At 35.4% G+C, this 14,463-nt stretch overlaps 1 protein-coding gene across 12 annotated transcripts in view; it reads left to right on the top strand.

Moving 5' to 3' along the window:
- The window catches only part of EPS8 (EGFR pathway substrate 8, signaling adaptor), a 166,466-nt gene that overhangs the window by 136,317 nt on the left and 15,686 nt on the right, over positions 1 to 14,463 (top strand). For 7 of the 12 annotated variants that reach the window (XM_019744787.3, XM_088798154.1, XM_088798169.1 and 4 more), the window contains 3 exons: positions 3,749 to 3,885; positions 7,762 to 7,870; positions 10,677 to 10,820. In XM_019744787.3, the coding sequence (XP_019600346.3) occupies positions 3,749 to 3,885; positions 7,762 to 7,870; positions 10,677 to 10,820 (390 nt within the window). Of the gene's footprint in view, positions 1 to 3,748; positions 3,886 to 7,761; positions 7,871 to 10,676; positions 10,821 to 12,051; positions 12,088 to 14,463 lie in introns of all 12 variants that reach the window. The other 5 variants (XM_074325979.2, XM_074325977.2, XM_074325976.2 and 2 more) reach the window with 2 other exon arrangements.

Raw genomic sequence — 14,463 nt, 5'->3', positions numbered from 1 at the left:
CTTGAAGTCCTGTTCATTTCCTTTGTTTAATTGCTTAGATTCATTTCCTCAGACTACTGTGGATATTTATAATGTGGCAAATATGATATCAATGAATAAATTAGCAAACCAGAGTTAAGTCCTCACTTCTGAGGAAAAACATGTATATAAATTAAATTTCTTAAAATTGTTCCCTTGGACAATAACCATGATATTCTAAAGATTGGTTAAATTCTGAAACTTTAAAAATAAAGCAAATGTACTACTTGGAAAGTACTTGTTTTCTAAGGAATGTTTTTTGCCTCTGGCTACATATAAAAGTAGAGGTGGATTCCATAACTACCCTTCCCTCTAACTGAGTGATTAAGAAGATGACTTCATAGGTTGGCAGGCAAGGCATACATCCCTATCTGTAATTTTACAGTTCAGAGCTCATCACTATGAATTTTCTTTCCTCATAGAGGTTAACATTTCTAGAGGGAAAAAAAATGTAATCAAACATGAAATTATGATACACTTGCTGTTGCTATAGTTACAACTGACTATTTTCAAATCATAGAAATTTCTGGCTTATAGTCTTCATATCTTAAATCAGAAAATATATCCACTTTATGATGTATGTCTCAGAAATTCACTTTTGTGAGTTCTTTTTCAATTTGTGTGTTTAAGAGAGAGTACTGTGTTCTGGGCTTCCAGTAAAAAAGTTTATTTACTCTCATTGAATAAGTAATTTTAAAAGAATGATTGAGAATATTTCCTTATAATGAGTTGTCCTTTTCCTGTTGTAAACTGTTTTCCATTTTTTTGGCTTAAGTACTTACTCATATGTTAAAAATAAAATGAAAGGCACCTGCTAGCAGTTCTAGGGAATTTTATGTCTTAATATTTTGTTGGAAGCCAAATCATGCTGATTTAAAATACGTGAAAAAAGCAATCATCCCCCGAAGAGAGATTTTATTATACTTTATTGCTACTATAATAAATACACTCAGGACAAGAATTGGATGATTCACGATCTGGTGGTTTTGTTTAGAATCGAAAGGCGTAGGTGAAGTGCAGTGACAATCATGGTGGCAATACTCACCTTCCTTACTTCTTCTGAACCAGCAGCAGCCCTAAACAAGGTTGTGTAGTCATCATAGTTAGTCATTTGTCGTCATTTCTCTCCTCCCTTCTAAAATCCCCTATCGCTCTCAGGACCCAGTGATTTCATACTGGCTGATCTCCCTCTGTTATGTTCAGAGCGAGGCAAAGGTAGGGGTGATTCTAACAGCTTCTTGTACACCTTCCTTTATAACAGCCTTTAATAAAAAATTGCCTAATCATCTAGTTCCTGTACTCTCTCCTGGGGAAATGATAAACTAAATTAGCTAAGCCATTTGTTTTTTATTTTATTTTTAATTTCATCTTTATTGAGGTATAATTGACAAAAAATTATAAGATCTTTAAAGTGTACATTGTAGTTATTTGATATATGTAGACATTGTGAAAGAATTCCCCCAATCTAGTTAATTAACACTTCCATCAGCTCACATATTTATCTTTGTTGTTGTTCAGAACATTTAAGTTCTACTCTCTCAGCAAATTTTAATTATACAACACAGTGTTAAAAACTGTAGTCACCATGTTTTACATTAGATCCTCAGGCTTTAGTCATTTATAGCTGAAAGTTTGCTCCCTTTTACCAATCTCTCCCTGTTTCCCCCAGCCCCTGGCAACCACTTTTCTGTTTTGATGAATTTCACTTTTTTTATTTATTTTTTATTTTTTAGATTTCACATATAAGTTATACCATGCAGTATTTGTCTTTCTCTGCCTGACTTATTTCACTTAGCATAATGTCGTCAAGATCCATCCATGCTGTCACAAATGGCTGGATTTTCTTCTTTCTCATGTCTGAGTAATCCGTTGTAGTATATCTGTCTATCATCTGTCTAGTTGACATCTTCCTTACCCACTCATCTGTTAATGGACACTTAGGCTGGTTCCATATCTTAGCTATTGTGAATAATGCTGTGATGAATATTGGGGTGCAGATTTCTCTTTGAGATCCTAATTTCATTTCCTTCAGTAATATACCTAGTATTGGGACTGCAGAATCGTATAGTAGTTTTATTTTTAATTTTTTGAGGAACCTCCATACTGTTTTGCATAATGGCTGCACCGATTTACATTCCCACCAGCAGCACAAGGGTTCCCTTGTCTCTACATCCTCGCCAACACTTTGTTATCTCTTGTCTTTTTGATAACAGCCATCCTAACAGGTGTGAGGTGATATCTTGTTGTGGTTTTAATTTGCATTTCTCTGATGAACAGTGATGTTAAGTACCTTTCCGTGTAGCTGTTGACTATTTGTATGTTGTCTGTGGAAAAAGTCTATTCAGTTCCTCTGCTCACTTTTTAAATTGGATTGTTTGGTTTTTTTTTTGCTATTGAGTTGTACAAGTTCTTCATATATTTTGGATATTAACCCCTACCTAACACATGAGTTGCAATATTTTCTCCCCTTTCATAGATTGCCTTTTCACTTTGTTGATAGCACACACTAAGGTATTTAAATGGTAAAAATTGTTTGTTTTTGTGTGTGAAGTGCAGTATCCTAATACGTCGTCCATAGGAGTAATGTAATGTGGGTATTTTGGCATCAACACTGGTCCATTGGAGCCATCTCACCTACTCTGTCTGTGGAGAAGCTCAGCCCTACTCCTGCCACCTTTGTCATTAGAATTAACTTTAGTGAACACATGTCTAAGACTTATCTGAAGCACTCCCAAATTCAAATACATAAACAATTGAAATAGCCAAGGAATTCCAGTGCTTTAGGGTCTATCACGCATATCCCATACCTCATTTTATGTAAGGTAAAAATACAAAATCTTTAAGTAAAATATTTTTGGTTTATTTCTTTTTCTCCCCATAGCTTTAAAACCATGATGCTCAATAGGACCCTTACCCCTCACTTCTCCGTCTTTGCTAGCCCAGTAGGCTCATGTTTAACTGCCAAAGAAGGGACTCCAGCATTGCCTTCTGGACTATTGACTATCAAGATCAGTGCGTTTCTCCCTTTCTGTGTTTTCCTTAACAGTAAATTTGATCGTAGTGATGCCATTTAAAAAAAAAAAAAGTGTCCATATATATTTTAAAAATGAGAAAATAATAATTTTAATGCAGCATTCAGTTGATTTTCATGCAACAATATTTACCGTGCTAGAGTGGTAAAGGGCTGTTTCTACACATAGTAAGCAAGGGTTAGGGTTTTATTGTTGTTTTAAAACCAATTTTATTTTATACAAGTATTACAGCCTACCTAATACTAAAATCACTTACTAATGAAATTTCTGAGGAAAAAATTTATAGGCATACCTCATTTTATAGCGTTCTGCTTTATTGCGCTTCACAGGTGTTGTGTTTTTTTGCTAATTGAACCCCAGACCCTTCAGCAGCAAAAATATTACTACTTGCATTATTGCAGTGCTCGCTTTATTGTGGTGGTCTGGAACCAAACCCACAATGTCTCCGAGTTATGCTTGTATTGTTTTTATACCTGGGTGTTTCCAGAATTAAGATTTAGTCTTTGCACTATTTACTTTTCTCATTCTAAGGAGGTCTTTGACAAAAATGTATCAACCCTATTTTATAATTTATTCACTTACTGGTCAATCACTTGAAAATGATACTGATCACAATACAGCGGAGGGTTTTTATTGACTGACGTCAGTGCTCATTCAGTTAGGATTGGTGATCCTTTAATCTCTCCTCTGTCTTTCAGCAGTCCAGTGTGTTGGAGTATGTTCCACCTCCCCCCGATGGGTACGCATTCAATAACATCTACACAAGAGAGCCCCATCTGGACCAAGGGGATGCTGCTGTTGCTTTTAAGCCAACTCCTAATCGCCATGTGGACAGGTAACATTGCATGGGCATCATTTGGAGAGTTGTGGAATCTAATTTAGTGCAGATAGAGGTGCCCGTGTCTGCACTGTTCACTTCTTTAAACTTCCCATCTGTCCATTGTTTGATAAAGTTTCAGTTATTCCTTTATAGAACTGGCTGAACAAAGCCTCCAGTCTATAATTCCAACTGGAGGACCTCCAGGCTTTAATTCTAACTTAGTACAACTGCCTTTGGATGACTTTCACTTTTTAAAAAGATGCTTTTGACAAAATCTGTGATTAAGAAGAAAGAAGAATTGTTTTGAAACTCTGCTAGTTTGTACCAGATGGTCTCTAGGATCTTTCCAGCTCTGTAACTTTTAAAGGAAATAATTTCCATCTTTCTCTCTCCCAACAAAAATAAACAAACATTCCTTTAGATAGAAATATTTAAATTAAAGATAAACTAAATATTTAAAAGAAGTCAAGGCCTTATTTGCCATTTCATCTTAGTGTATTTTATTCTCACTTTACAGTTTTACATTTCTTTGATTTTTCCATATTTTCTCTCTTAAAAAAACTTAATATAGGCTAAGATGGAGAACTGAGATGGGTAACAAATAAAGGAATTGGAATAGGCTCAGTTTTTCAATCTTGTTTTCCAGCCACTGCTAGTGAGGTTGACACATAGGCCAACCTGTGTCCATAAGAGAAAGAAAAGGAGGTGAAATATCGGTAATAAGAATCTGGAGAGTGACCATTCAAATGAAATGGGGTAGAGACCTTGTTCTGTACTTTCCTTCCTCAAAGTTTCTCCCTTTATGGGTGTTGCGTGCCTTTTATTTATTTGTTTATTTTTCAGTATGCTTTTTCTTAATAGAACCTAAAGAAGGTGGGATTTAAAATCTTTGTTTTCTGTTGGGAATGATGACAGAGGTAATACTTAAGTAGAATGCTGTGAAAATTATACAGGTATGATTCTAAGGGCACTAACATATAAAACTGATACAAAGAAAAGTTAGCAAAGAATAATACATTTTGAAAATGCTAACATATGAAATACATTTTAATTATAGATTCAAGTGTTAGTAGATATAGCTGAAAATCACCTTTAAAATTTAAAAATTATTTCATTGGAATTCTTCTTAACTAACTTATTACTCATCCTAGTATTCTCTTTTCCCTTTTTTCTTAGATGTTAATATTTGAGAAATCATTTCAGATTAGTGATTCTTACCTTATCTTTGTGTTTCAAAACGCCAGTGAATCGGGATGGTTTTTCACAGCTAGAAAACCACTTGGGTACATTTCTCATGTGTGTTCAGAGAGCTGTAATATCTATTGATACTAGAAAACTTTTATTATGGTTCATTTTAAGACCACATCTAGCACATTGTGAGTACTCAGTTAAGTGTTTGTAGATTGATTTGATTGATTGATTGAATGACTCAATATGTGATAATGTATCTAACATGTTAGACTCACTACCTCTTTTGTCCTTTACCCACAAATCTATAAGGTATAGTTTTACTAATGGAAAAAACTCTGCCATTTATTTTGGACAGCTTACCACAAAGTCTTTTAAAAGTTTACCTTGATATTTATAGATTAGCAGGGGAGTTTACCTTTGATTTACTGATTTAGTTATATCCCTGTATCCTATCTACTTTCAAAATGGATTCAGGCAGCTCACTTAAATTATATGTACTTAAAGTAGTGTCAATATTAAAAACTAAATAATGAAATAAAGTGCAAAATTAAGGAATCAAGAGTGAAGACAATAATTAAAATTTTTAAAGTATAGGTTGAAACTGATTGAATTTCAAATTTGTCTTTGAGGTTCCTGGCTGTTCCTCAAAAATATTTGTCTCATGGAACTTTACATAGGAAGTAAGGGATGAAGTAAGGGACATTATTTTTAAAGATATTTTTCCTCATTCAGAGACTGCTGTGGTGGATTTCATAAGGTTTATTTTATAACCTTTGATAAATAAAGATTTAAAAGGAATTTAGTGAAGGAAATTCCATGAAGGGATATTCAAGTATGTACATACGTTGTCAAAATTTAGCCAGAGACAGAAACTTTTAAAAATTGGAGTGGCCAGGTAGCTCAGTTGGTTAGAGCGCAGTGTTCTGAACAACAAGGTTGCCGGTTCGATCCCCAGATAGGCCAGTATGAGCTGCGCCCTCCATAACTGGATTGAAACAACTACTTGACTTGCAACTGATGGGTCCTTGAAAAATACACTTAAATAAATAAAAGTTTTAAAAAAATTAAAAAATGAATGTAGTGGTGAGTAGATACTATATGTCATTGTGGATCTCATCTCTTAGCTGGGCTATTACAATAGCAGCTGAATAGTTGATAGACATCTGGATCATTGATGTTCTCTGCTGGTAAGAAAATTGGTCATCATTATTTCAAAAACTATCTGAACATTCTGGTCTGATATGAAATACACAGAGGTTTGGCATTTATTTTTATAATATTATTAATCTTAAATTCTGTTACATGCTAGGATTGCAGTAAATACCATATGAAGTATATTCACTCTTCAGTGAAATTACCATGTTATTAGGGAAATTACCTGTTCAATTTGTAGCCTTCACCTTTTGATGGGCTATTAGTGTTTTAGGGAAGTCTCAGATCATTGCTCTCTCCGTGTCTACTCTTTATTAAGTGTGTACTATCATTCCAAATCAGAAATAAGAGATCATATCATTTTTATATATTCTAGGTCTTTAAGAAACTTTGGTACATCTGAAAAATTACAAAGTGTGATTTTCAGATTGATAGCTATGGTCAGTGTAATATCCAGGTCTAATCTATAGAAAGCAAAAAACTAAAGATTTGTACATTCTAGAGTGCTTTATAAGTGCGTGCTGGGTAATCACTTCTGAGACAGGCAGGATAGCAAAGATTTCAAAGAGAAATGCAGCAAAGTTTTCTAACCTGATTCTGATCACAGTGACAGAATGACCACTTGACAGGAGGATGACCAAACATTTTTAGCCCCTTTTGCTTTTTATTTTGTAGAGATGTGTGAGGAAAAGTGGGAATATACATGGAGATTATTAGGGAGTAAAATTAGTAAAAAAAAAAAAAATACTGAAAGTTATTATTTTATTATTGAAATGAAGAGAATAATATTAGCTCATTGTTTATATATCAGGTTTTATTGTATTATCTATAAAAGTATTTTTAATTATGCTGTTAAATTTATTGATGATAATTTAATGATTAAAAGAAGTATTTGTTTTTTTAAGAAACATTTTTATTTGTTAAATATTGAACTCTTAGACATGCTCTTACTATTAAAATAAGTTTATAGTGAATTAATTAATTAATTGGGGAGTGGTATATTGTTCTTCTACATAATCCATACCTCCCCTTGCAGTTTAGATAACTGGATAAAACTTTCCCAAATATTGACACTTAGTTATAATTTTTTAAATGTATATTTGGTTAATGAATTGAACATACTGCTTTAATTAGTGAAATCAGCATATAATTTAAATTACTACTATGGAAATTATCTTCAGTCTTCTTTAATTTTATGAAAAATGCTAACATTGATCTTTATCCTAATTCTTTCATGATAGAGATACTAATTACCAAAGCAATATCCAGTATCTATATTTAATGGTTAAAGAATTCATAGATTTGCATTCCAGACTTGGCTGATTTTGCATTATTTATTATTGCCCTAGCTATAGTTTATTCATTTTAATAGTGATAACCCTAAAGTTTCTTTTAGTTTTCATATTCTATAAGATATAATAAAACTAAACTATAAGAATAATCTGTCAGAATGTTTTCTGGTAGGAATTGGCTTGTCTTAATGTTTGACTTCTGTTTTCTGGCTTTAGGAAGACCTTGCAGAGTAATCTTTTCTCTTTCTTTTTATAGAAATTATGATCCACTCATAACACAACCCAAGAAATATGCCAAATCCAAGTATGACTTTATGGCAAGGAACAACAGTGAGCTCTCAGTTCTTAAGGATGATATTTTAGAGGTAATAGAATTTCACCTTTATATACACTTAATAAAGTGGATTTATTATATTCCTCTTTTGGTATATATTTGAGCCTCCCTCAATATATACCCTCAATATTTTTTGTTTGTTAGTTTGTTTGGGTTTTTTTGGAGCAGTGAGTTGGATTTCTTGGCTTTGTGCTCTTCCTTCATGGGATTTGTTCATTTTAGAATTAAGGCTGTTTGTGGATACACCATAATATATATTTTTAAATTTTTATTAAATGTATCAGGGTGACATTGTTTCATAAAATTATATAGGTTTCAAGTGTACATTTCTATAAAACATCATTGTGTGTTCACCACCAAGTTGAACACAAAATGGGATCACCATTATATTTGATCACCTTTTCCCTGTTCTGTCACCTCCCTTTCCCCCTTACCCTCTGGTAACCACTAATACTAAACTGTTGTATGTGTCTATGAGGTTTTGTTTCTTCCTTTGTCTTGGTCATTTTTTTTTTAAGATTCTATTGGGGAAGGGGAATAGGACTTTATTGGGGAACAGTGTGTACCTCCAGGACTTTTTTCCAAGTCAAGTTGTTGTCCTTTCAATCTTAGTTGTTGAGGATACCGTCCTGCCCCAAGTTGTTGTCCTTTCAGTCTTAGCCGTGGAGGATGCAGCTCAGCCCCAGGTCCAGTTGCCGTTGCTAGTTGCAGGCGACACCCCCCCCCCCCCCGTGGGAGTCGAACCGGCAACCTTGTGGTTGAGAGGACATACTCCAACCAACTGAGCCATCTGGGGGGCAGCTCAGCTCAAGGTGCCGTATTCAATCTTAGTTGCAGGGGGCACTGCCCACCATCCCTTGTGGGACTCAAGGCATCGAACTGGCAACCTTCTGGTTGAGAGCTGGCGCTCCAATCAACTGAGCCACCCAGGAGGCGGCTCAGCTCAAGGTGCCATGTTCAATCTTAGTTGCAGGGGCGCAGTCCACCATCCCTTGCGGGACTTGAGGAGTGGAACTGGCAACCTTGTGGTTGAGAGCCCACTGGCCCATATGGGAATCGAACCCACAGCCTTTGGAGTTAGGAGCACGGAGCTCCAACCACCTGAGCCACTAGCTGACCCTGTCTTGGTCATTTTTGCTTTCAATTTTATATCCCACATGTGAGTTAAGTCACATGGTTCTCGACTTTTTCTGTCTGACTTATTTCGCTTAGCGTGAAAATCTCAAGATCCATCTGTGTTGTCACAAATGCACTATTTCATCTTTTCTGGTGGCTGAGTAGTATTCCATTGTGTATATATACCACATCTTCTTTATCCAGTCATCTATCAAAGGACACTTCAGTGGTTTCCATGTCTAGGCCACCATGAATAATACTGCAATGAACACAGGGGTACATATATCTTTGCAGATAAATGTTTTCAGATTTTTTTGGTAGAGACCCAGAAGAGGGATTGTTGTGTTGTATGGTATTTCTATTCTAAATTTTTTGAGGAACCTCCATACTGTTTTCAATAGTGGCTCTATCAATTTACATTCCCACCAGCAGTATATGAGGGTTCCTTTTTCTCCACAGCCTGTCCAACACTTATTACTTGTCTTGTTGATGATAGTTATTCTAACAGGTGTGAGGTGGTATCTCACTGTGGTTTTGATTTTCACTTCCCTAATAGCTAGTGAAGTTGCGCATTTTTTTTTCATATATCTGTTGACCATTTGTATGTCTTCTTGGGAGAAGTGTCTCTTTAGGTTCTCTTCCATGTTTTAATTGGATTGTTTGTTTTTTTGTTGTTGAGTTGTACGAGTTCTTTATATTTTTTTGATATTAGTCCCTTATTGGAGGTGTTGTTTGCAAGTATCATCTCCCATTTGGTTGGATGTCGCTTTGTTTTGTTGATGGTTTCTTTTGCTGAGCAGAAGTTTTTTACTTTGATATAGTCCCATTCATTTATTTTTTATTTTACTTCCCTTGCTTTTGTGGTCAAACCCACAATATCCTCTCTGAACCCAAGGTCCATATAGTACCTATGCTTTCTTCTATGCAATTTAATGTTTCAGGTCTTATATTTAGGTCTTTGATCCATTTTGAGTTAATTTTGCTATATGGTGACATATAGCAGTCTAGTTTCATTCTTTTGTACATGGCTTTCCAATTTTCCTAGCACCATTTATTGAAGAGGCGGTTTTTTTCCATTGTATGTGTTTGGCTCCTTTGTGAAAAATTATCTGCCAATGTATATGTGGGTTTATTTCTGGGTTCTCAATCGTATTCCATTGGTCTGTGTGTCTGGTTTACTGCCAATACTATGCTGTTTTGATTATTGTAATAAGAGAAAACGTTTCCTTCTTTATATCCTAGTACCCTGGCACAAATGTACCCAGCAGTGAATGAACTAATGGTTGTGAGAATAATCTACCATGACTCCCAAATCTCTTTTCTTAGTTTACAACTGAGTATTCATCTTCTTTGATGTATGATGTGGGATAATTACAGTAGTTTTTAAAAAAAAAAAAAAGTTTTCATACTTTTCCTTTCTATTCAAAGAATGGAGACAATACATAGTCATCTTGGTTATCTATAAGTACTTCAGATATATTGCAAGTAAACATTCTTGAGAGGTAATACAGGCCATGGGTACTGTGGATTCATACCTGTTTTATACTAATAATTGTAATACTTAGTGTAATTCCTAGGAATCATTCATCCTACAATATGTTGATGCTAAGTCAACTTAATAGAAGTAAAAATAGTTTCCTGGTCTAGGAACAAAAATTGAATTCCTTCATAGGTTGGTTTTTGTACAGGAATGACGCCTTTATTTTCTTGCATAATGACAGATCCTTGATGATAGGAAGCAATGGTGGAAAGTTCGAAATGCAAGTGGAGACTCTGGATTTGTGCCAAATAATATTTTGGATATTGTGAGACCTACAGAATCTGGATTGGGGCGTGCTGATCCACCATACACGCATACAATACAGGTAATTGTGATTTTTGAGCAAAATTAAACATTTTAAAATTTTCAAATTCATCACTCTTAAATAGGATTTAGATACCTTTTGTGTATTAATCATTTTGAGAATTGTTTTACAATTTATACAGGTTTTTCCTAGGGTAGTTCAGAGGCAATGGTGAGGGACATAGGGAAGAATTATACATATGTTTTATGGTTTACTTCTTCAGGAAATGGCTCAAAATGTTTACCAGCAAATGACTGTTTCTCTGGCTGCTATTTTTTCCACCCTACAATATTTCTGACATTTTGAGAAATCGTATTTCTGCCTATTCACTCTTACCCATAGCCCTCCTATTCAGTGGCTTCCTCTTGCTAGATGATGGCACTGAGCTGCTGAAATATATAGCCGTTCATCTTCACTGGCCTTTGCCCTCATTCTCTTAAATTTTCTGCCACTGACCAACCTCGAACTTACCTCACCTTACACTCACATCTGAGTATTTATTTATTTGGACTATAGTATTTTTCCTCTCTTGATTTTAAGATCAAAGTGTACATGGGTACATGATATAGGTGACATGGGTCAGACTCTCTCTTCTTGATCATTGAAAAATTCTTGAGTCCTTTGCCGTATTTCCAGGATTTCAGTGATCCTGGTTATCTCATTCACCCTAACATCTGGATTCTCTTCCTATTAAAGTATTGAGATTTTGGGGCTGTGACAGGACCTCTAGAGTTAGATCTGCCAACAGAGACAGAATAGATGGACTATCCTGTGTATAGACTCTGAAACCGTGGTGCCTTCTTTCTCATGTCCCCAGGAAGAATTCTTTTAATTTTCAGAATGTTGAGCAAAAGATCACATCTGACCAAATATTATAATAATGTCTTTAATTTGAGTAGAAGGTACATAGAATATGTAGAGAAATTGTTAATTTTCATGCCTAGGCTTAGTAAAATATATTGCCCAAACCTAGAATTGTGGTTGTGTGCTGCCATCACCATTCATTTAGGTACTTCTGGCTCCTCGTGGGATTGAAGCCTCGTACAGGTCCTGCAGTTATGCAGAGTGACTTTGGGCTTTATTAGAATCCAAGAATCAAGCAAACGTTTAAAATAAAGAACTAGTGCACAATTTATATATTTTCATAATTTAAAACGATAGCAATGGAACTTCTGTTTGCTGTGCTTATGTTTGGCTGGCCTGACGTGCATATATATTATGTACTTATTTTATGTTCATCATTTGTCATTAGCTGTTGATGCCAAAGAAGGAGTTTGAGTTATTCAAGGTACGGTCTACTCCATTTCCCATGGATTTTTGAAGTGAATTTTCTAACTTAGTTTTAATACCTTTTTCTTTCCTAAGTTCTTAGTGTTCTGATTTTGATATGTGGTTACCTGACATAATATAGGATTCTGTCTGCTTTACGAATGCTAATTCTTCATGTTCTTTGCTATAGAGGTTTTTGACTGAATGCCATAAACAGTGTTAAAGAGTGTATGCTTGAAACATATGCTGAAAAGAGTGGTAGAGTGTATCCCGTTTTGAGCTCTTTGGACTGTTTTTAATATTTAACTCCTGATAAGCTATAAGAGAGACTATTCACAAAGGATATCCCTCTGTGAGCAGAAGACAAGAGTTTATATTTTAGGTGTTAGAAACAACTATCCAAGTTTGGTTTTATTTGTGGGCATGGTTGCTAGGAATGAGCAAACTGATAAAAAAACAAGTACCTAAAACTTGTAAATAATGTAAATTCTAAGTATTTCTTCACTCCTGAGATTTCCTACAGAGTTTAACCTCTCCTATCTTTTCCTGTTCACTGTTGAGTCTTGAGTTTTTCTTCACTTCTGATTCCTGCCTTGAGGCCGAGATGACTTTTCTGTTTCAAAGTTGCTTCTGTCTAAAAGCAAACCAAAACTATAAATACATATCATAGGAAGAGAGTACTTTTTGAGAACATAAACTCTATCCCTTCTTTCTTGAACAGAGCCTCATCTTATAGTTATGTCAACTTTGGTACAACCAAGAAGTGTTTTAAGTACTCACAAGTTTCAGGAGTTTGTTTTGCTACTTTATGTAAATAGAAACTTGTGGGGATTGCCTGTTTGGGCTGTTTCTTTTTAAACCTTTTAACACTGTATGATTGTCTTCTGAAAATTTTTAGATGCAACTCTGAATGCAGTGATGTATGTGGAAATGAGTGCAGAAGCTGTGTGTGTGTGTGTGTGTGTGTGTGTGTGTGTGTGTGTGTGCGCGTGCATGCGTGTGTGTAGGTTGAGGGCCCTGCTTTTAACAGGTATTAAAAGCAATCTATTTTTTTAGTACTTCCTGAAAATTTTGGGCTGAGCCCAACAAAACCACCAAAATCTTATGAAATTTTAATAAGCAAGCTTGACAATCTGCCCTCTACTATCTGGCATGCATACTACTCTAAAAGGATTTCTATTCTCAAAGCCTTTCTCTCTCTCACACACGCACACATGCACACACACACACACACACATATAAACATAATGGTTAAAGATGGAAAAACAGCATCCTTGCAAATAAATGTCAATTATTTTATATCTCTACAACAGTGTTACCAGATATTTTTATGTAAAATATCTAACAAAACTCCTGCAGTTTCTTTCAGAGTGACAGTAATGGTACCACCATGTTTATGTAGATTGCAGTGATCCTAACGCCCTGACCTTAGAGAACTCCACTGGATCACAAGCAAAAGCACTTCTATGTCGTATTCATCTTCTCATTCATTCACTTGACAAATATTGATTGAGTGCCAGCATCTTGCACTGATAAACAGGGAAGACAGAAAGCCTGGCACTGAGGAGACCCTCCACGAAAGCCTGCTGTCCAGAACCCAGTCTGTGAGCCACCTGCCCTGGCTTTGCTCCTGCCTTTGCACTGGTGTTTTAGGAGCAGTGGCCCTCACTCTCCTCAGAAATGGCCTAACACATTTTCCCCGTCTCTTCCTTCCAATTATACCAGAATTTTGAAGAAATTTAAAGCAACTTCTTACAAAATCATTTTATTTCCCTGTTCTGTAGTGCACAAAGATACCTAATGATTCACTGCTTCAACTTCCTTCCCATTTTCAGAGAGCAATGAGATTACATTCCAAGGTCGATAATGCCAGGGACCAGTGCTCAGGTTGTGTGCCAGGCATGGTTTAAGCACGTTGCAAATACTGATTCATTTAATTCCCACCACAACCTTTTGAAGTAGGCACGTTTCATTTCTGAGGAAACTAAGGTACAGAGAAGTAACTTGCCCACAACTACCCAGCCGCATGAGGAAAGCTCAGACGTTCCATGTTCTGATGTACTCAGCTAGCTTAGAAAAGATTGTCATCTCATTTTGTATAAGCATATAGTTTTTCACTGTGTCAGTGCTTAAAGGGACTTTTTCTTAGACTAGCTTTACCATGTACTGTGCTTTGATAAAAGTTGATCTGATCAGTCACCGTCCTTGAAATTGGACTTCTGCTTTATGCATCTTCTTGTTGGATTTCAATTCTTTTAATTTTTTTACAATTCAGGAAAATAATCTAAATTATATCATTCACTAAGTGTGTAGACATTTTGTGAATGGTGGGAATAAGGGAATTAAATGTAAACTATTTCCATGTAGCATCTATAAGTCACCCAGTGTTTTAAAA

This window comes from Rhinolophus sinicus, chromosome 1, assembly GCF_057876585.1.
Source record: "Rhinolophus sinicus isolate RSI-liver-muscle chromosome 1, RSI-T2T, whole genome shotgun sequence".
NCBI lineage: Eukaryota > Metazoa > Chordata > Mammalia > Chiroptera > Rhinolophidae > Rhinolophus > Rhinolophus sinicus.
This window is presented reverse-complemented; position numbering and strand designations above follow the sequence as displayed.